The sequence below is a fragment of the Rhopalosiphum padi genome, chromosome 1 (genome assembly GCF_020882245.1).
Source record: "Rhopalosiphum padi isolate XX-2018 chromosome 1, ASM2088224v1, whole genome shotgun sequence".
NCBI lineage: Eukaryota > Metazoa > Arthropoda > Insecta > Hemiptera > Aphididae > Rhopalosiphum > Rhopalosiphum padi.
This window is the reverse complement of record NC_083597.1, coordinates 53,755,296-53,777,309: the sequence shown is the minus strand read 5'-3', so window position 1 is coordinate 53,777,309 and position 22,014 is coordinate 53,755,296. Positions and strand designations below refer to the sequence as shown.

The 22,014-nt window shown below is 36.3% G+C and overlaps 1 protein-coding gene across 3 annotated transcripts in view; it reads right to left on the bottom strand.

The window, feature by feature from the left end:
• The window catches only part of LOC132922719 (protein apterous-like), a 54,183-nt gene that overhangs the window by 11,109 nt on the left and 21,060 nt on the right, over nucleotides 1–22,014 (bottom strand). For all 3 annotated transcript variants that reach the window (XM_060986382.1, XM_060986387.1, XM_060986394.1), the window contains one exon: nucleotides 10,101–10,570. In XM_060986382.1, the coding sequence (XP_060842365.1) occupies nucleotides 10,101–10,570 (470 nt within the window). The remainder of the gene's footprint in view (nucleotides 1–10,100; nucleotides 10,571–22,014) is intronic.

Sequence of the window (22,014 nt, the reverse complement as noted above, 5' to 3'; positions counted from 1 at the left end):
TATTATATAAAGCATTCACTAGTGCCGATTACAAAAGCTGTTTTTTTTTTTGTTCTCAGAACGATGTAGGTATACCTAAGTACATATAATAGTATTATGTAGCTACATGTTTTATTCTTTCTTTATACATTATTATTATTATAATTATAACTACTAGTTTTATTATTATTATTTATTTTGATATTAACGGTTGCCACACCATAATAATAATATATAATAAGATATTATAATACAAGTGTACATATTATTATCACAACCGGAAAGGTTATCGAAATTTCTTATAATAACGTTCTCCGACGTGTTGGGTGTGCGTGTTCCTCAAATATTATTTTAATGCAGCAGTATAAGGTACCTATATAAAGCGCGAGAGTTATTACTGAAATAACAGCACTCATAGTGTGTATATGTGTGTGTAAAAACAATATACGTACATATATTACAATAAATGTTTATGCATTACATTATATTAAATTATATTATATTGAAGTACCGTAAAACGATTAGATAAACGTTTCGGAATGACTTCTATAACGACCGAAAACATACTTATGTACTTATAAAACGCGGTAGCGCAGGTCAAACCGGAGTCATTCATCGGGTGATAAAAATTGTTATGGCCGACTGCTGGAGTTCATCAGCATTCGGATAACCCTGATACACCAGTATTATGTATTATATTTAAATATGGATGTATAATGTATATTGTATTTATCAATATAATATTATACTAATATTATATCATATTATTGCTTATCGAGAGCGGTATTTATTTAAGATTATTGCCGATAAACGATAGATACCGAAAACACCGAAAGATAAATTATAATATTTTATTTAATATAATATTCTTAATAGAAATGAGAAAAAAACACGCAATTTAAAAGTAAATTATAGTGAAAAATAAAAAGTATAAAATAACTTAATTATATTATATAGATATTAGGTATATCGCGATATAATATTATTTTGTATGATGTGTACACTGTAGAGAAGTCTATACCTATCTAGTACCACCTATATATATTTATAAATATTATTTAAATAAGATAATACATTAGTCGTGTATTAACAGTTTTAAATTTTGCACGAACTACGTGATAAGTTACAAACGTAAACACGTTTTTACAGAAACGTTTAAAAACCCATAAAACTGGTTTAAATAAAATTGTTTCTACCCTTGCTCGAATAAAAAACAATTAAATTGTCAACATCACATAAAAATATGTTAACAAAGTTGAACTATACACATATATTATATATAATATAAAAAACATTTTTGGGTTTATATACGTTATAATATTATGATATATAAAGTTGATAAATACTATACACTATTTCTGCTACTTTATGAAAAAGTTCCGCAATTTACTGATTTTTGGAGCAATTAACTATGTCGTTATGAGATATTCTATGAATGACAGTATGAACATAAATGTGATATTGTATTTCCCTAAATATTGCTTATACACAGTTGAATCGTATGCACGTCGATAGAAAATTTCAGCGATCAAATTTCAGCAGCAGTTATCGTTGAACTCTGTATTGAACTGTACCACGAGTTTATTATGTACGCTCGGGTTCGCCTGTATTAACAATAATCTCTAAGACTCGAAAGTGTTTTCTACGAACGTTTCTCGGGTTGGGCCTAACTAGATTTAAAGACGATAATTAAAAAATTCTGATATCTCGTTGTACCAAAAGAGCCGAAAAACATACGAAGACTCGTTAGCGAATAGCGGAAACCACATTCCCAGTGAACTTGATGAAATCACTGCAGTTGAATACAGAAACTATACATGTATTTTATGTACATGCACATATATTAACATTTGCATCCGTATTTACCAGACGTATAGGTAATACTATAGCAGTATGTATAATACTACAGTGCATTGGGTTGGTCGACGAATATGACGGAATAACGGAAACGACTTATTTTCGAATATATATATATATATATATATAAACTATTAAATAGGTTAATAAACTGTCAATAGCAATCAAACACGTACGTCAAACCAATCGACAGTTAAAGTTATCTAAAGCTTAACCATTACAGTCGTCATCACGTGTTATTGAAATATATATATATATATTATATTAACCGGGTAATGTTTTATTACATTATAGTAATTTGCCCAGTTACAAACGACAAACGATTAAACGGTCGCGGAGGATAAAATATAATATCATAATTGATTTTTCTAACGTGTGTACAAAAAAGAAAAAAAACAGCTCGTAAACACAATTTGCCATATAGAAGAAAACTGCACGAAGTCTGCACGTGTCTCGCGCGACCGATTTCTATCGCAATTGGTCTTATATATACGAAAATAACGATTTCCCGCTATATATACGTATATAACCTGAGTAGTTTATGCCTATATACTTATACGATTATATTATTGTTATACCCACAATCATTATAGTCGTAAGCTATAGGTACAAAATCAATTACGCGCGATCCGGACACCATATAATATATAACCGCGTACATGATGTCGACGGAATGGAAACGACTTGAACCCGAGAACGGTTACGATATTATTATTATTATTATTATTATTGTGTATACCAGACACGCGGTAACCGTTATGATACAAACGCGCGCTAGCGTACAATATCATCATATTATATATTATATAAATACATACGGAGTGTTTGTATAACGCACACACGCACGCCATTACATTATTATTATACGTCTAATGTCTATAATATATATATATCATATATGCAGTATATGGTATTGTGTGTGGTGTGCAGAGGGTATTATTAATGGGAAACCGATTATACCGCGTGCGCGAACGGAAGCGACAACACCACACCGGGCGCCGAGGAGTGTCGCTCGAAGACCAATCCACCGCAAGCGCGCGTGTGTGTGATGATGATGCCTACGCGCGTACGTCGTCCATTCACGAAATCATAGTCCGGATCTTGATATTATGTATACGTTCTCATTCGATCTATTATAACACGATCTACCACGTCCGGAGCGATCCACATAAAATATACAGGGTGATTCGTCAATCTTGTTCACCCATTTTTTCTTCTTCGATATTTCAAATTCTTGTGATTTTTGTACTATGCTTACGGACCGTCCTGTGGAAGTACATAATACACATTTCTGTTTCTCAAATGAGAAACCACCCCTTTTCAATTGTAAATCATCTTTTTGCGAACTAAGGATCTCTTCTCTTGTGGTCCACGATAATCGAATTGGAAAATATTTTGGGACTATAAAGATTTGAACATTTCAGTGTTCAATAGCGATCTATATCGACATAAATAGTTTGTAAAAATGTTTCAAGTATGATAAACACTAATTTCAATATTGCATCCAATTTATATTTTTGTAAAATCGTTTTTAAAAGCCTGAGAAATGACTCGTTTAATTTTTTTTTAAGGTAGTATATAAAATTGCTTAGAAAAACCATCCGCTAAATAATTTACAGCAGAAATGGGGGTTGTTATTTGAAATACAGTAGTATGTATCTCCTCGGGACACAGCTTAAGTGCGTAGTACGTAGAATCTCGAGGATTTGAATGAATAAGCGATTAAATGATTAAACGGGGATGAGTATGATAAGTGATTCACCCTGTATACCCTGTAATATCATGACACGTATACTATCATATTGTTACAATAGTATACATACATCGTAAAACGGTGCGACGGACGTTTATTTTACGTTTAACGTGTTATAACACACGCGCGCGCGCGCGCACACCAATTATTGGCGTAATTATCGTATAATGACATGGGCGGTAACGCGCGCGCGTTGTATGTACCTATACGCTGTGTAGTAAACAATTTGATTTCGTCCAATTTGGACACGAGACACTATGGTCGTAGTCGTCGTCTGCCCGCATTCGATGATGACGATAATAATATATAACAGTAGACCGCAGCCGTGTGCGATATCGACATCACGTACCGTTTTTTTTCTCTCTTTCGGATGATTAGATTTTTATCCGCGTGTGTGTGTGTGTGTACGCACAGCTTACAATGTACACAGAACCTTATTATACTTGAGCGGCAAACGGGTAGTCACCGGGGGTAGGCTAGTTTCGCGGTCGGCTAAGCACGCGGCGGCGGCGTCGGCGGTGGCGGTTGTTCCCACGATCTGTGAACCCGACCGGCGGCGGCGGCGACCGAGTCCCACACGAACGGGCAAAAGTGGAATAGTATTATACCTATAATATTATAATATATAATACGCTTCTTTAACCCGCGTACAAAAAATAGAGGAGGTGCTTTTAACGTCATATACGACAATACGATATTACAAATACACGCGCGCGGGGGCTTGACGAGTAGGCTCGACACACATCATACGTTTATATAAAACATATTTATATGTATATATAACACTATAATGTGCGTACGTGGTGCGGCGGGTCTGCTGCAGGTGATCGCACCCGTCGCGGGTTCGCTCGTGCGGTTCATTTGTTCACGTCGTTCGGCCGGAACGGATTTAAAACCACCCAACAAACGTGGTTAATCGATTACGAACACACGCACACAAGTAGGTACTTCCGACGGACGCCGGTATATACCTACTCGGAAACGTTCGATGAAAAACAGCGCGTATTGTTTTTCGTTAGCCCCGCGGTTTGGCCACTTTTTTGTGATCATTTCAAATGATGAATAATATAAACACCCAGCTGGATTTAAGTTCTATTTTCGATTTTGGTTCTTAAAATTATAGACGAATAAGGACTATAAGGACTCCGGTTCAAGTATTAGTAAATATCTGTGTAAAGTATATACTACAGTTATCATAAAAGTCATTACTGCAATTTGTACCCGAAAATATGAAAAAATAATCATTAGTCATTACACTGCACTTCGTGTACGGTAAATAGGTATAATACAATTACCAATACTAAGATAATATGATTACATAATATAATTTTTCCAGAGAACTACAGTGATAAAAATAATAAAAACATATTTTAATTTATAAAAACATCTATATCCTTCAGTTACCAGATAATCGTACCACGAGAAAAATAAATAATGGCTCTGATCAGGTCCCGGTTTCAATATAACTAGTTACTAATATAACTATATTTATAAATTAAAAAATAACTTATGTAGGTACATAAATATTATTATATTATATACGTATGCATATTATTATAAACTATTAAAGTAGTTTCACGCGCTGATTGTGGAGTAACCAACGACCCAAACCTACTAATGTGGTGACGCGTTAACTATATTATACAGATATATCATTTTTGTGTACAATGTATAATATACATAATCGGATGCAGCGTTACGACCACAACCGCAAAGGTGCCTTAGCAGACACTCCGCACTCGTGCCTCGATTTTATCTTCATTTACCACCGTTGTTTCTTTATCATTATTTTTCACTATACACTGCAGTCCTCGACACATATAATATTATCATTGGAAACACTTTGGGAAACGGTTCAGCAGCACTTTTCCCCAGCAAACCGCATAACCATACACCATAACTACCGAATGATGGTAAGCATAAAATATGTATAGTGCGTTTAGACGGTTTACGTCGCGTCGGTAAAGAATATATATATATAGATTATATGTATAAGGACAACGTCGGCGACAGAGGGGAAAAAATAAACAAATCTTTACCCAACAAAACCACCAGACGATTCACCTTCACGCTTCATCGATATAACTCGTGGGTGCCACCGGATACCTCAATAATTGTTTTATCTTCCCCGTTTAACCCGTGAGACGATTATTGTTAGTGTGCGGGCACATCAACCACGGTAATGGTTTTTTGAATGAACGGAGAAAACAATTTAAAATAAAATATCATTGTAGGTATATACTCCTTGGTACATATGAACGCATTAATGCGTCATTACAAAAATTCAAATTTCATGAATAACATCGAAAAAATAAATTTATTATACTTTAATAATTTATATGACAAGCAAAAATCGAACATATCACTATAATATTTATAGCATTTCGTGCGCTATTGAATCAATTTGCGGTGACAAGTTCATTGGACGCCGTCAAGACAGTTTTATACATATAGAATAAAATTTACAAAAGTCATAAATTAAATATAGGCAAAATGATATATTATATTATATTTTTAATACTCTGCAAATACATTTGTATATTACAGGATTGCTTCAGGGCCGACAATGTCAAAAATGTAATTTAACTCGATAATTTCTTAGTATACCAACATACTCGAAAAGGTCTAATACCTATTCGTATAGCGATGATCAAATATAATAATATATCTATACGAATATACAGGTTACCAGTCGCAGCCGTCTTTATTACCTGCGGACATCTACCCCATTGACACACACGACAATATAATAAATATTTATATATATGTACATACGCGTGTACATATTATACCGCGTATACGTGCACATATTATTAGTATGTATACGATCTCCGAGTCACCGATTAAAACCCGGTGACCCGGGGAGGTCTTGGGTAAGCACTCGCACGCACGCGAAATGTCGTGATCGATCATTACACGGGAGAGGCGTTCGTTTGTGTATTTTTTTCCCTCCGCCACACGTTATTATTATCCGGTGGCCATCGACCTGTCAGCAGGTCCTCGATTTATTATTACGTACTAATCCAATGCTGCAGTGGACTGTGGGAATCGGATCCGATATATACGGTTTTTTTCATTCTTTTTTTTTTTTTATTTGTTTTACATTATTATTATTATTATTATTATTTATTTTTTTTTTTTATTATTATTATTAAATCCGATAACTTTGTCGAAATCCATTGGGACGGCGTTTGAAATGAGGGCCAAGAAAACACAAAACCGGACAGACAGCATATTATATGTAGGTATATACACTCACACACCAATAAATACTATAGGTATAATATAATAATTAAATATATATATAAAAATATGTATACCTATAAACCGGCCTTGGAGACGCGTCGCACATGCAGTATATATCGGATCGTGTTTTCCGCGACCACGTACGTATAAACTTTAACCAAACATTAGATAAATACATGCGCAGAAACAAAAACGACTTTCCAGCGTGTAATCTCGTCAATATCGTGCACGCGCCACGCAACGCTATACCTATATGTCCTGCGTCCTACATGTAGGTAAGTAAACCAAAACTCATATTATACAGCCGCCGCCGTGTCTGAGATTTCTGAGCACGTCTTGGGCCACTGTATAATTTATATCGATGTACGTCTCGTAAACAATTTTTGCGTCGATTTCTATCTCTGCCGAAAACGCACAGCTACTTCACGCCTCCGTGATCGATGATGTGCGTTATAGTAGTGCACGTTGCCAAATGTATTTACCTAATTTATATTTTATGACTTGTAAACCTGGTAATAAAAAATCTGATACCGAGTTGACTTCTCGACGTTATGTTTGACGATCGATAAACAAAATTAAAATGACACGGGCATGGCATATATTATAATAATAACGCGTTTAAACATATATTATATAATAGAATTACAATATAATATCGATTGGATGTTCACCGGGGCGGCGTCAAGTGGGTTTGAATATTTAACGAGAGCGTAAACATTATAAAATGTTTATTAACACGATTTAGACGATAACTGGATGTAGTCGTATAGCACACCGCGTGTTTACTTTAGTGTGCAAATATAGCCACGACTATCGATGGAAATAATCGTCCTACCCCCTTCCCGACGAAGTTGTTAATTTTCCATACACAAATTTGTCGATCTCCCCGCGCCCTTTAACCGGCTACTTTACTGTTAAATACGCCATCATATATCTATTATTTTGTAGGCGTAACGTCCGTACAAGATACAAATCTTGCAACGTTATAAAATCCTAAAATATAACCAATGCAATAATCAACCGTCGACGCAATCGTATACATTACAATAATATCAGCTGATATTGTACGTATAATATTGCTGCTGCGGGCACAAATCGATATAACATAATAATAATATAGACGTTTCGAGCGCACACAATTTTGAAACGACGATATATACATATATATGTGTGTGTGTTAGTGTTATTATAAAATCTATATACCAACCCATACGTCGGTATAATACTCCGTTGTCATCAGCGTGCCGGCGCTACTATCGTTTTCTCACGGCACTCAGACGAACCGCGCGGGTGAAAGCTCCACCACGCACGCGGCGCTGATGAAGACATTTCACCGCGTCGTCGTCGGTCTCACGCACACAGATTCGGGACGGATATTATTTCCGTTACTGTTATTTGTTATAACTACACAGTTTTTACAACGATTTAACGGTTTATTTTCATATGTCCGGCGAGTGTATAACAACTGCGGTTGCGGTGTTCGTGTGAAATGACCATCATCGAGAACTATATCCACCTACGTCCACGGACAGACGGATTCGTGCAATGTATTAGTGACCATCAGGATTTTTTTTTTAATTTTTACATTTATAAATACAAACAATTAAGACTAGCATGCACTTTTTTAGTGAAATTTGATTAAAAGAAAATTTAGTTTTAGATATTTATTGCCATCGACCGTATTATTGTCGATGGATTAAAGTTAATGACAAAAACATTATATTATTATAATAATTATAAAAAACGTAATATTGACAAAAGCTTATTGAAAATATTTTCTTAATAGGTTTATCATATTATTTATTAATATTTTCCAATTCAACTAAAAAAAAATGAATATTGCATAATTTTAAATAGAATTTATAAGTGCACGCTTTTGCATAATTTTTTAAGTTTTTAGGACATATATTTATTTCAGTGCATTCAATTCTCAGCCCACACTCTCACGCACTTACAATGTAATAGTTAAAACGATCATAAAATATAATATATGATTATGTGTAATGTAAAACCCGCGCACCTTTTTATCATTATTTTTTTTTTTTCATCGTCTCCGCTCTGACGCGCGATATCGATGTATGTTTTTTCTGCCTATCATTGTGAAATACACACGTGGAGAAACGGTACATAGGTGTACATGCATGCACATATGTAGTAGGTATAGTTATTTTATATCGTTTTTTACTCGTAGACAGTATACATTCTCACGGGCTACTTCGTGTGAATCTGACAGATTTTAAGTCAAGTATTAATAAAAATAATTAATCGCTATTCGTTTTTACTGAGGTTATTAAAAAAAAAAAAACGATTTTGTCGGAAAATATATAAACGCGGCGCTATTATATACATGTATTTTTATTATACGATATATTAAATAGGTAGTAATAGAACCTATAATGATTTCGAACGTATTATCATTACACGCTTGTATATTATGTTTATTGTTTATATATTATAATTGAAGACTTCGGCTATATGAATAACAACGATTAAAATACTATAAATCTGTTACCGTTTATCTATACAGTTAAACATTAATTCCGGCAGATTTGTTTTTATACTATCAATAATTTAACGGTAATCTAAAACGCATTAAATTTAAAACCGGCAATAGAGATTATTTAAATAATCGAATGTTTGTTAGAATAGTATGTAGAAAAATAATCGATGACGCCGCGTATTATAAATACAAAGATTTATGTAGAAAACAATAATCCTAAAATTGAAACATATCATAATAATTACTTGACGGCAATAAAATGCAAAAAATTATTCAAAAAGATTCGAACGACCTTGTTAAATGATCTCATCACCTAACAATCCTAACATCATGCGATATTTACGATTATTTTCTAATATTATAATAATATTTTAATAATGTATACTATTTACTGAAACAGTTAGAATTTCATAAAAAAAAATTTTGGTATTTTTGAAATACGAAAATTTCAAATTAATTCTTAAGTATTCAAACAAATCTTAAGGTCTGGTTTGAATATTATGTACTATTTGAAAAGTTCGGTATGTTTTGGGTTTAGATAAAAAATTGGAAGTTCGGTGTTCGACTCCACTAAATAAACCTATAAACCTAATAACATTCGGTTCATTCTCAAAAATTATAGTGGTTTATAACATCGCTAGCTATAGTAGTAATTATTCAATATTAGTAATATTAATTTATAACTTTTAAGAATCTGCAACCTATCTATTATCTATCTATATATATATATTTATACATAATATTGTAGCACATGACTCTACTCACCCATATTGACGGTCATGGCGTCCAAGTCTTTGGGTTTGCGCTTCCTGGGACGGCCCTTCTGCCGGGGTTGAGCGGGCGCGGGAACGGCGGGCGCGCCGCCGCCACCAGTCGCCGCCGGACCGCCGTTGAAGAACGCGCCGGCACCGGGTGCGGGCGACTCGAGCGCTCGGGACGACGGGTACGGCGACTGGACGGGCGTCATCGACGGCGGCATGATGGTCCTCGGCAGCGGCGACTGTTGCTGTTGTTGAGCCTGCAGCGACGCGGACGACGGCCCGAACTGCTGGTAATGGTGCTGGCAAAACACCGCGCCGTCGCGCATGCCGAACTGATCGCCCTTGGTCAGCACCGCCAAGCAGACGGTGCAACTGAAACACGGCACGTGGAAAACCGTGTCCCTGGCGCGCATCACCAGCTCCGACGGCGAAATGGCCGCCTGGCACCGGCCGCACCGTCGTATGCCGTACAACCTGCAAACACGCGCACAATCAATATTTTCAGTATTACAATACAATAATATGGTATAATTTTTTGTTTAAATTTAATAAATGTGTTTTCGACCATCACATAAGAAATCGTGTTATACAATTTTTGCAATCGTTTAAAGACTGAATTGGTAGACTAGAGGGCCTGAGGTTATACGGGCGCGATTTGACAAGGCTTTGAAAACACTGCAGACGTGTAAAACTATACAGTTAACGTATTTCACCGTGCCATAGATTAACAGTACCGGGCAAAGTTGTGATGTGTTGACTTGGAGCGCAATACTCTGTAGGTTTTAGCGGGTGTTACTAAGGTATGAGTGATACGACAACTCGGACCCATTGGGTTTAGTAAACAATCGTTTTTTTCGTCCTTTGACTATAAACAGTTATTATATTAGCACGAGAATGTACACGTCTGCGTATATAATATAGATATTTTATCGGAATTATTAAAAACCAAAAATATATGCGCGTTCCGACAACATAATATTTATAAGCATTTTATGTGTTTCTGCAGTGAACCGTTGATCACGTCCGTGTATTATGTGTGTTTGTGTTCTATTATATGTATATCATTATCTTCCCGTAAAAATGTCGAAACATCATTAACGTCAACGCGCAGCTCGTTATTACAATTGATTTCCGTGTTTCCCATTCATCATAACATTATACATAATATAAAATATACGCTGAGACGTTTATTTATACGATGACCGTGTGCGTGTGTATTTATAACACGGTTATGGAAAGGTGGTCGCACAGCGTGTGTCTTTGATGTGCCCAAAAGAGGTTGCAGTAGGGGGAGAAGGCGACCGTTGGATCTTTTTCGCACCTCCAGTGTGGGCGTGGTCGAACGGCGAAGTCGAACAAAAGGGCCCGTTGGGAAAAATAATGCACAGAAACGTATAATATAAGTATATACATACAATAATAATAATATATACTATATTTCCTACGTATATCGCGCCGTCGTAATCGCTGCAGCTACTGCCAACGCCGCCGAAGGTAGTCCTCTCCCCGGGGTCCTCAAAATAATAATAAAAATACCTCAGCGGGATACCGGAGATACCGCCCTCATCCCTGCCCTGTTGAGGGCGCGGCGGTTTACATCCCCCCGGTGTGTGTGTGTGTGTGTGTGTGTTCCGGTTACCGGTTCAATGAGTGTACCTATTATTTACCGTGTTGTTGTTTGTTACACTAGTGTTTATCCCGTTCTAATATTATAACATAATATAATATATATTTATGTGTGTATGTGTGTGTGTGTGTACATAATGTGTAACTATGTGCAGCGTGTACTTTCACCGTCACCGTTTCTGCAGTTTTGTTTGTTTATTTGCGTAATATACGAGTATATATATGTATAAGGGAGACGCAATAATATGATTATTATCCGTGCACGAGAGTGTGAACACGAGAACAAAAAATAACACCCGGGGGCATGCGTGTGCGCTCGTTTTTTTTAACGGTTTACTGTTTAGCGAGACACGGCCGCCGGATTCAAGTCCACTTGTGCGAAAACCACAAAAAAAAACCGTCGTTATATTCGGCAAATGTTTTCGTCCGGAGAAATCGTCGTCAGACGCGTCCAGATTTGGGCACAAAAACTGCGGGAAAAAATACCGATATACACTCGTCGCCGCCCGCCGTCTCGCGCACAACTATAATATCATTTATAATATCGCAGTAACGTCCAATTACGTATATTGCGTGAATAAAAAAATAAAATAAAAAGGAGTGTCCTTTTCGCAGGCACATTCCGCACGTAATTCAAAACGATTTATGCGATACGCACATATTATACTATTATAACATACAGTGTCGTATTGTATCGGGACCCTATGGAACCTGATGGCGGGCGCACTTATCGCCGCAGATCTCGTAAAAGTGGCGAACTGCTGCTCCTGCTCCTGCTGCAGCGTTGGTGGCAGTACACGATAATAATATTATGATATTCCATATAGGCGGCGGGTTGGCGATTTTCGCCACGATTCTCATCGTCGAACAGCAGCACCATACACCGTCGTAGGTTACATCTGATTATTGCAAACAATCTCCCCTCCTCTTCCTACGATTTCCACCCCCTCAAACCAACCGCCGTCGACTACATTAGTCCAGTTTTCCAGTTTACCTGTGTTTTTTTTTTCATATTATATATACATATGCTTAACACGTTACTATTGTTATTATTGTGTATAGGACAGGCGCACAGTATTATTGGACCTACACCGCAATGGAACGGTGCAGTGATTTTTACTTTTTTTGCGTGTGCATCGTCGTGACTAGCCGACTCGGTGCAGCAACCTTGGTTCGTGCGTCCAAACCGGTATGGCACCGCGCGCGTCTCGTGGTTATCGCGTACGACCGATCGCGTCGTCGTCGGGCCGGTAAAATAATAATATTATCATTACAATATCATAGGCATTGAAAACGCGCGGAAACCCTCCACCGGGAAAATTAAAATATTTTCTATTATTGGACATATCTAATAGTAGCCGTTGGTGTAAATCACAGGGCTTTGCAGCGAAGAAAGCGTTTACACCCTGCATTTTAATGCTTAGCACCCCGAATGAACTCGTCCGTGGATCGAAATCGATGTAATCCTTAAAAATGAAACTATTTTATATAAATATGCTGAAAGAAAGCGTACTTTGTCATTAAATTTCTAGTATAGGAAGTAATTATTAGGTATACATATAAATACAAATAATTTGTTTTGTATAAAATTTTACATTTGATTTATTTACGTTTATCGATAGAGATTTAAAATTCCCAACGGATCTGTTTGTTCGAAAATTTGTTAAGAGCTTAAGCCCCATTAATATGTTTAGATGTTATACGCCTATGCCTATGCCTGTGCCTATACGTCGTAAATGATTATATTGTTTATTACATTGTGCACAAAGCGCGGCCTCGGCGTGTCACCGCACTTTTCGTTACCAGCAGCTATTATACGACGACCATGTATAACATAATCATTGGTGTATAATTTACCACTCGAGCCTCCGAGAAACGCGCCTCGAAACATTATTATATATTATATAAAATATACGAAACCGAATCCGACGGTCTGTGTCGCGGTGTCGCGTTTACCGCGGAACGGTTCGGGTCGGATTGACTCGCGGGACCGTGAACTACTATAGGTAGTACAACACAATATAGCAGCAGCTCGAAAATGTGTGTTATGTGAATAATATTAAATGAGCGAACACCGTACACATAGATGTGGTTCCGTACTAGGTCATACCCGCGGTCCCGATAATTTTTTTTTTTGATTTTTCATCGTTATGCGCGTTGTTGGGCGAAAAAATCGGTTTTAGAAATTTGATGCGTCTCGTGATTGTGTAACGCGAAAATGATCGATAAACATGTTATTTTAACCCAGGGCGCTAGTCTACCCTAATAATACCTAATATATAGTTATTTGACTAAGAAGATAGGTGTATATATATATAATATATATATACGCGGATCTCGTCATTTGCGCGCACTGCAGCTGCTCCCAAGAGTACATAAATAACTATTATTATGGTCGTTGTCATTGTTGTTATTATTATCATTTCATTTTTATAATAACCGAACACTTTTACACGTTTTTACGTTAAATTATATAATATTATAATATACGCGTCGAAGACGACGGCAGCAGGAAATCCGTTTTTGAGGACACGACACGCGATGTGTTCGCGCGACTGGTAACTAAAAGATAAAAAATGCACGTAGTATATATATATTAGGTGTATACTTTTCTCTAGACTGTAGCGCGCTATGTCTCCTGTTGCGAAGTTCCGGGACGCGTGAAGTCCGAAAAATCAACGGCTATAACATCGAGCATGTACAGCCCCATTCCGTACACGACGAATAAACACTATAATAAAACAGGTAGGCTGTATAATAAACGACGACGATAAAATGTTTTTTTTTTTTTTTTGTAAACCTAGCAAAACAGAAACGCATTGTTCCGTATGTGTTATTATTACGGTGTTAATTAGGCGCATCGCTCGCACAAACATATATAATATCGTCTACACGTTTCGAAAAATCGTTTTAAAACCACACGGCGTCATAAGAGGTGTACCGTGTGTTACTGTGCACGAGTGTGTGTGTGTGTGTGTGTGTGTGTGTGTGTTTATGCGTGTGCGTGCACAAGTCTTGTTACTTCTGCAGCGCGCGGTTCTCACTCTTCCGTCCCGATGGCTCGGGTGTGCCGCATTATCTTTACATAACTATCCGTCGTAACAGATAACATCAATGAGAGATTCACACGTATATATGCGTGAGCATATCACACACACACACATCACTGCAGTTATTAAGAGTGAGAAGAGAGAAAGAGAGAGAGAGAGACGCAACATAAAAATAAAAATAAATACACGCGCGTATAACAATATTTCGGAAGGCCAAAATATTATGAGCGACTACCGTAACGGACGAATGTGCAGTAAAAGGGTTTCTATGTTTTTGATTTTTTTCATACCCGGTTTGCACTCAATAGCGTGAAATAAATAATCGAAATATCTAATTAAGTTATATGTTTTCTTCATAACATCAAAAAAAAATCCCTCTTCATACGTATATTATCTGCATCAGTTTACATAGACTTTCTTAAACATACATATATATATATAAGTATTAAGTATATAATATATTATATAGCTATCGTAATATCTATATTCGTGGTAATCGACTACACTGACGAGCTCGATGAGACACTGACGAGAATGACACTATTACAGCTGCTGCTGCAATTACTGCAGCAATATAGACGCTACAGCGAAATACATCACCGACCTGCAAGAAACGGATGCACCGCGGGAGCGACTACGTATATTATATTAAATATTATTATTATTATTTTTTATTATAATAGACGACTAGCAAATACACCGGTGTCGGGGGCACGCGTCTGAGATCGTATCGTCTCCAAGAATACACGGAGAATAATAATAAGAAGATCGTAATAAGAGTATATCTAAAATAATATATAGAGGCGCACTTAGACGGTTTAGTCCAGTGCTCGGCGGGGTGTCATCGTGTTGGACGCGGTCTTCTGTAGTATTATTTCATTTTTTTGTATTTATTTTTTTTTACTTCTCTCTCCTATCTTCTACGCGCGTTTACGACTGTATCGTACGTTATATTATAATATTACGCGTACGACGATAACATAAACCTTTCGGACTGTGAGCGGCGTTTGAGATTTGAACGAAAAAATTGTCAAGTATGCGATAAAAAACTGTTGTACGTGTCAGGCGCGTTCGCGTCCGACGGGCGACGACGGGGGTCCTTACACCCATTGCGTGTAGTATATATAACGCGGCGTAATACGACATTGTTATGTATTGCGCGTCCCTAGTGTCCGATTACAGTCGGGGCGATTCGAGTATAATATATTGCTATAATATAGTCATTCGGGATATTCAGAGTTCTAAATCGTCTACATTATAAGAGGGCGCCGTCGTATAACTTAATTATTATTATTTTGTCGTTCAAATACAGACTTACGGTAGTGCATTGCAACGCACATTTGTGATTTGTTTATTTGTTTTTCGCGATGAACATTGCGCTAGTAACACCCCACGTCACCGTGCACTCCAAACAACCGTGACTGAAGTCTTGCGATCTTTCTCGGCACGTTTTAACTGTGATCACGTGCAAGCGACTGCAATGAGGGACATGTGGTGCATCGCGCTACATGCAAAACTATACGACACTATAGCCATTATAATAAGATATATATATATGTTTGTGTATGTGTGTGTGTGTGTGTGTGTGTGTGTGTGTGTGTGTGTGTGTGTACACGACTTACTGTAGTCACTATACTCGTATATTAGACGTATATATGGATCGACCACACAATTCGCCTCCGAAACTTCTTCCAGACTAGTTTCCATGTCGTGTTATTATTATTATTATTATTAATATTGCGTCGTACGCTTTCCGTCGATCATAAATCGTTAAATCACATACACTTGTATATATATATATATAATATCGTGGCGTCTAGCACACGTATTATACAGTTCTCGGGATGACGGAGATGGTGTGGTAGTGAGGGTGTGAAGGTTATGTTAGATGTATACGCGAACCGTTTTCGCGCGTTTCTCAATATATATATTTCTATATGTATAATGTAAAGTACCATAAATCACGCGCGCGCACTGCTATAGAAAATATTCTGGACGCGCCGCCGTTTACATGTGTTATACATACATATACATAATATAAGACCCACGTGTTTGTCGCCGCACATGACGCCGTATTCAAAGGATCTCTCGATCGTTTTTTATCTGCTCCTGTATTTTTTTTTTTTCAAGACGCCGCCTTTCTCGTTTTTTACACGACTATCGCTGCCAGAATACATATATTATACAAACGCAAAGCCGAAGTCGTTTCGGTTCTTTTTTTCGACCAAAAACCAAACCTCTGCAGTCCTCGAACACATTACAGATGGACGTGTCGAATGTATATTGTATACATTATTAAAACAGTAAACGACACGAGACGACATGTTTTCTCAATCGCGCAATATATACTGCAGACTGCCTATACTGTATTAATATAACAATAATTTTAAGACATCATCATGTATGCGCACAATTTTCGATGAGTAGCATTGAAATTGTTTTAATAATTTAATCAATGATTTAAACAATTATTATTTAAAATAATTACATTTAATAGTTTATCGCACGAAAAGTATCAAACAATTTAAACGACTGCCGAAAATAATAAATAATACGTTATGATATAATAATTATAATAATAACAACGTTTGGTGCGCCACCGCTAGCGAGCAGCGATAGTCATCGTGAATGTATACGTGATCAGCTTCGATCACGGTCAGCCGACTGTCGGACGGAGAAAGGATATATAATATTATATACGTATAATAATATTATATAGTGAGAGGGTCGCGGGTTGTGCCAAGTCATAGTGGACACAATGGCACAATGCGCAATAATGCGTGCCCTCTATCGTTTGGCTGTTATGTTTTTATTAAATTATCATCGTTATTATTATTATTATTATTATTATTATTATTATTGGGATAACAGCGAATAATGCCAAAAGGCCGTTCGTTCCACGTGAGAACTCGCATGTGTACCTACGTATACGTTTTTTGTTGTTGCCGTAGCGCGAACACACGATTTATCATATATATTTATATTATACACACAACTCAGGTAACACGAGTAATAAGTAGGTATATCGTAAAGAATATTATTGTGTGTGTCCGTCCTCAACGCGAGAACGTCCACTTAAACGGCTTGACATTTTTTCCTCCCAGCGCCGGAATAATAGACGTAACGATTTACGCTACATCACGAATCGAGCAGGGTTGGACATATAGTATACTTCAAAAACGGTTGAAACGGAGTAGGGAAAAGTATCCTAGGTGGTCACTTTAAGGAAAATATTACGATGTCACAATCTGGTTTTTAGTTCTTTGAAGACAAAATCACTTAGAATGTATGTTTTTGAACAATAAAACATTTTAAGGATCAACACTTGTTCTAAAAATGATGGCCTTTAACTTGACGAATAACTATTAAACATCATTTCATTTTTCTAAAAAAAAGTTTTAAACACTTTACTCATCTGGAATGGGTTAAATGCCAGTTAATGTTTAGTAAAATATTTATAAGGCATTTTAACAATTGAAAAATAACCAGATAGTACATACCGAAGACACGGCCGCTTTACACGCTATATTATAACCACTTCACCTTACTTTGCAGGAGCTTGTATAATTTTATAATGACAAATTCCATAGACGAAAAATAATAGTTGTTGGTAACAAGTCACACGTATAAATATGACAGCGTTATTACTTTATTAGTGATTAAACAGTCTAGTTTAATAGCTGTAGCTGTTGAACGTCCCGGGTTGTGAAGGCAATAGATATTTATAAGAGATGTGATGATAGATATACTAACAATAATACAGATACTGTAAACAATGTGACATAATATGTTATATTTATATATGGTACGTAGAATACTAAGCATTCAAGAGGTATTTTAATAAACTTTTAATTCCGAAGTCACAGACGACTTTTTAACATCAGCATCTCTCTTAACGACTATATACTTTGTACCTTCCCAGATTATATAATCTTCGCGCGCGTGGCAACGCTCAACGGCATAACGTCACGTATTAGATTTGTATAGACTATACACGCGCACTACACGAGACTCCCGCGGTGCTGGCCAGTATAAGATTTTACACAGTTTACGGTTTGGTATAAAAAGCCAGAGACGACAAAAAATATAATATGTATATCGTCGTATCGCATTAACGCGTTATTTATTAAGCGGAGCACGGTTGACAACGGGCGCGCACGAGAACAGACCTAACACGTAGTTTGAAATTTCTTGTTATTCATTTGACAACTATTTACTATATTATAATATTATACACAGTTTTACGTATATAACTAGTTTATATAATTTATCTGAAGGGTCGACAATAAATGGATTTCGAAGGAGACAAAACTAAATGGCCAAAAAATTCGTACATTATAATATATACCTAAACATAGCAATAATCACTGTTCGATATTTTTTGTTAAAAAATAAACCACTCGCTGTTACATAACTTTATGGTTAAGAAACCAAAAATTGTTTCAGGTTCATCTGTTCTTAAAATTGTTTAATGGAGTTCATTGGATAAATCAAGGGGAGGTTTTAGGTACCTATCAAATACAATGTTAAAACTAAAACCACTACTTTTTAATATGTACTCGTATTGAATTGATGTCTATTAAAGGTAGGCACGTATGTTTAGTACCCTTGAGGCATAAGCCATAAAACGTCCTAAAATAATAGGTTTGCTATATATTCGGACGTGTATTATTAATATATAATCTATTTTAATATTTAGTATTTCTAATAATCAAATTAATTCAGATAACGAACAAAAAAAAAACAATTGAACACGAATTGTATAACTGTCTCTGTAGTACTAACGAACCAAGTCGGTGGAATTTGGGGAACGGAGCTTTTCAACTTCTCTACAACTTTTTTTTTTAATATGAGATCACCTTTATTAGTTATTTTTATTAGAACAGTGAGATACTATATGATATTATTTTATGGAAAATGTTATATTTTTTATCACATTATTTTTAATTATTTTAAATTATGTTTCCAAAATGATGTTGAATTATATACTAAAATTAAATTTTATTATTATCATGATATTGATACTATGTAAAATAGCTACAGAAAATAATTTGAAAAAAAGGTAATAATACACCCACATTAAATAAATCATGAATATTTTTAATGCAAATATAAATGAGAATTCCAGTTCAAAAATATTAAGGTCTGGTGGGGGTAACAATGCACTTACAATCGCTCATATTATAAACAGTATCAAGTAACTGCAAGAATACTCATATAATATTATAATCATACGTTTTAGAATTGGTTGTTGTTGCGGGATATGCAGGTTGGCCCCACCTCCCACTACTTGGGTTGAGTTTAATAATTTCGAGGGACGCTGTTTTTTGTCAAGTCCAAGAATCCCACTCCTTTTATTTTTTCCAATTTTAACATACGCATAACCGCGTGATTCAGGGATGATTATGGTCGGTGTAAAGTACATAATATATAATATATAAAAATAGGGTGGTTTCACCGTTATTACATGTCAGTATTATAAATATATATATACAAACTCGGATTAACCTGCCGCCTGCGGGGGATTCGAAGCCGCCTACTAGGCGAATTCACGAAACGAAATTACACAGTGCACAATAGTACTCAAATATAATAATATATAATATGTATTTGTGTGTGTGTGTGTGTGTGTGTGTGTGTGTGTGTGTGTGTGTGTGTGTATAGCAGCAGCAGCAGCAGCAGCAGGTCGTCCGTGTCACGTCTGTGCACAGTGTGCGATGATCCGATACGACCGCCGATAAGAGAGCGCGAGCTGCGCACACAGAGCACAACACGGTCGTATTGTACGGCCGATTCGTATAGGTGTATATAATAATATAATATGTATAATAGCCGACGGAGATGAAACTAACGAGAAGAGATCGAAGAGTTGCGCGAGAGAGATCCTGTCCGGACAGCCGGTCGGGGGCGGGGTACGATGATTGGGCGATTTTCGCTCTGCCGAGTTATTCTCTTTTTTTCTCTTTTTTTTTACCATACATGATGGTGCATCAGTGTGTCTCGTAACGATTTCGTTGCGTAGTTTATTATTTTATATATATATATATATATATATAGAGGTATAGGTGGGTTAACCGTGTATATACTCGGCGTATGTGTTATAGGTACCTACACGTCTTCGTCGCCGTCGTCGTTCCCATCATGTGGCAGCGGCGGCGTACCATATACACAATGGCCCCCAGCCCAACCGGTGACCTTTTGCGCAGGGAGGTATATATAATAATATTATATATAGATATATTCATAGTGCGGACGAAAGAGAGAAGGAAACTAAAGAATGAAAACCGACTTTTATCCTTATTCTTTGACGCGCGCGTTGACGACGCAATACACCAAAGTGATAATTAAGACATCCGAATCGACACGAGGCCGCCGCGCGTTCTTCGTCGGCACAAATCGTAAACGTACTACACGACTCGCCTATATAATAATAATAATATAATATAATATAATATGCTCATATTATACACCGATATATACAGCTCATACGAGGTATATATATATAATATGATGTTCAATACATACTTGCCGACCCGCACACACGCTCACACGGCCCGGCGCCGCCGTATGATGGTTACACGTATAATATACATATATTTACATGTGTAAAAAATATAATATTATTTTATGTGTGTGTGTGTGTGTACCTATACAGTAAAACTAGTTGTGCGCACCTTTCAATTTCACACGTCACTCGGCCGTCCGTTGCCGCCGCCGTCACCGGTAGTTTTTGCTGCTGGGACGGAATTGTGCGAATAATAATTATATTATTGTTAATTTAAGGCTCTCAAAACGTATTTATAAAACATGTGTACATTTATGATGCGTTAAAAAAAGAAAATATGCAAATATTATTATCTTTTTTTAAATATATTATTATTCATGAATTTTCACCGCACACGGTCATACATTTTCAATATTATGACAAGTTTACTTTGAATATTTTAGGCGGAGGTTGATTTTAAACTGCATAAAATATAAATAAAATTTAACGTATTTCAATACCTTTCATTGCATTTACAATTGATTTTACAGTACCCGTAAATAATCACGTTACACGATGTAATATACTGCAAAAATATGAGCTTCAGAGTTTAATATTATTGGACATAACACGCGGCGGCCACAAGATATTAATCTTAAACCAAAGACGTTATTTTAAATTTTCAAAGCTTTTTATTTGTAAATTACGAAGTGTCGCCCAATATTTACGTTAAACAGCACATCGAATATGCATTAGAA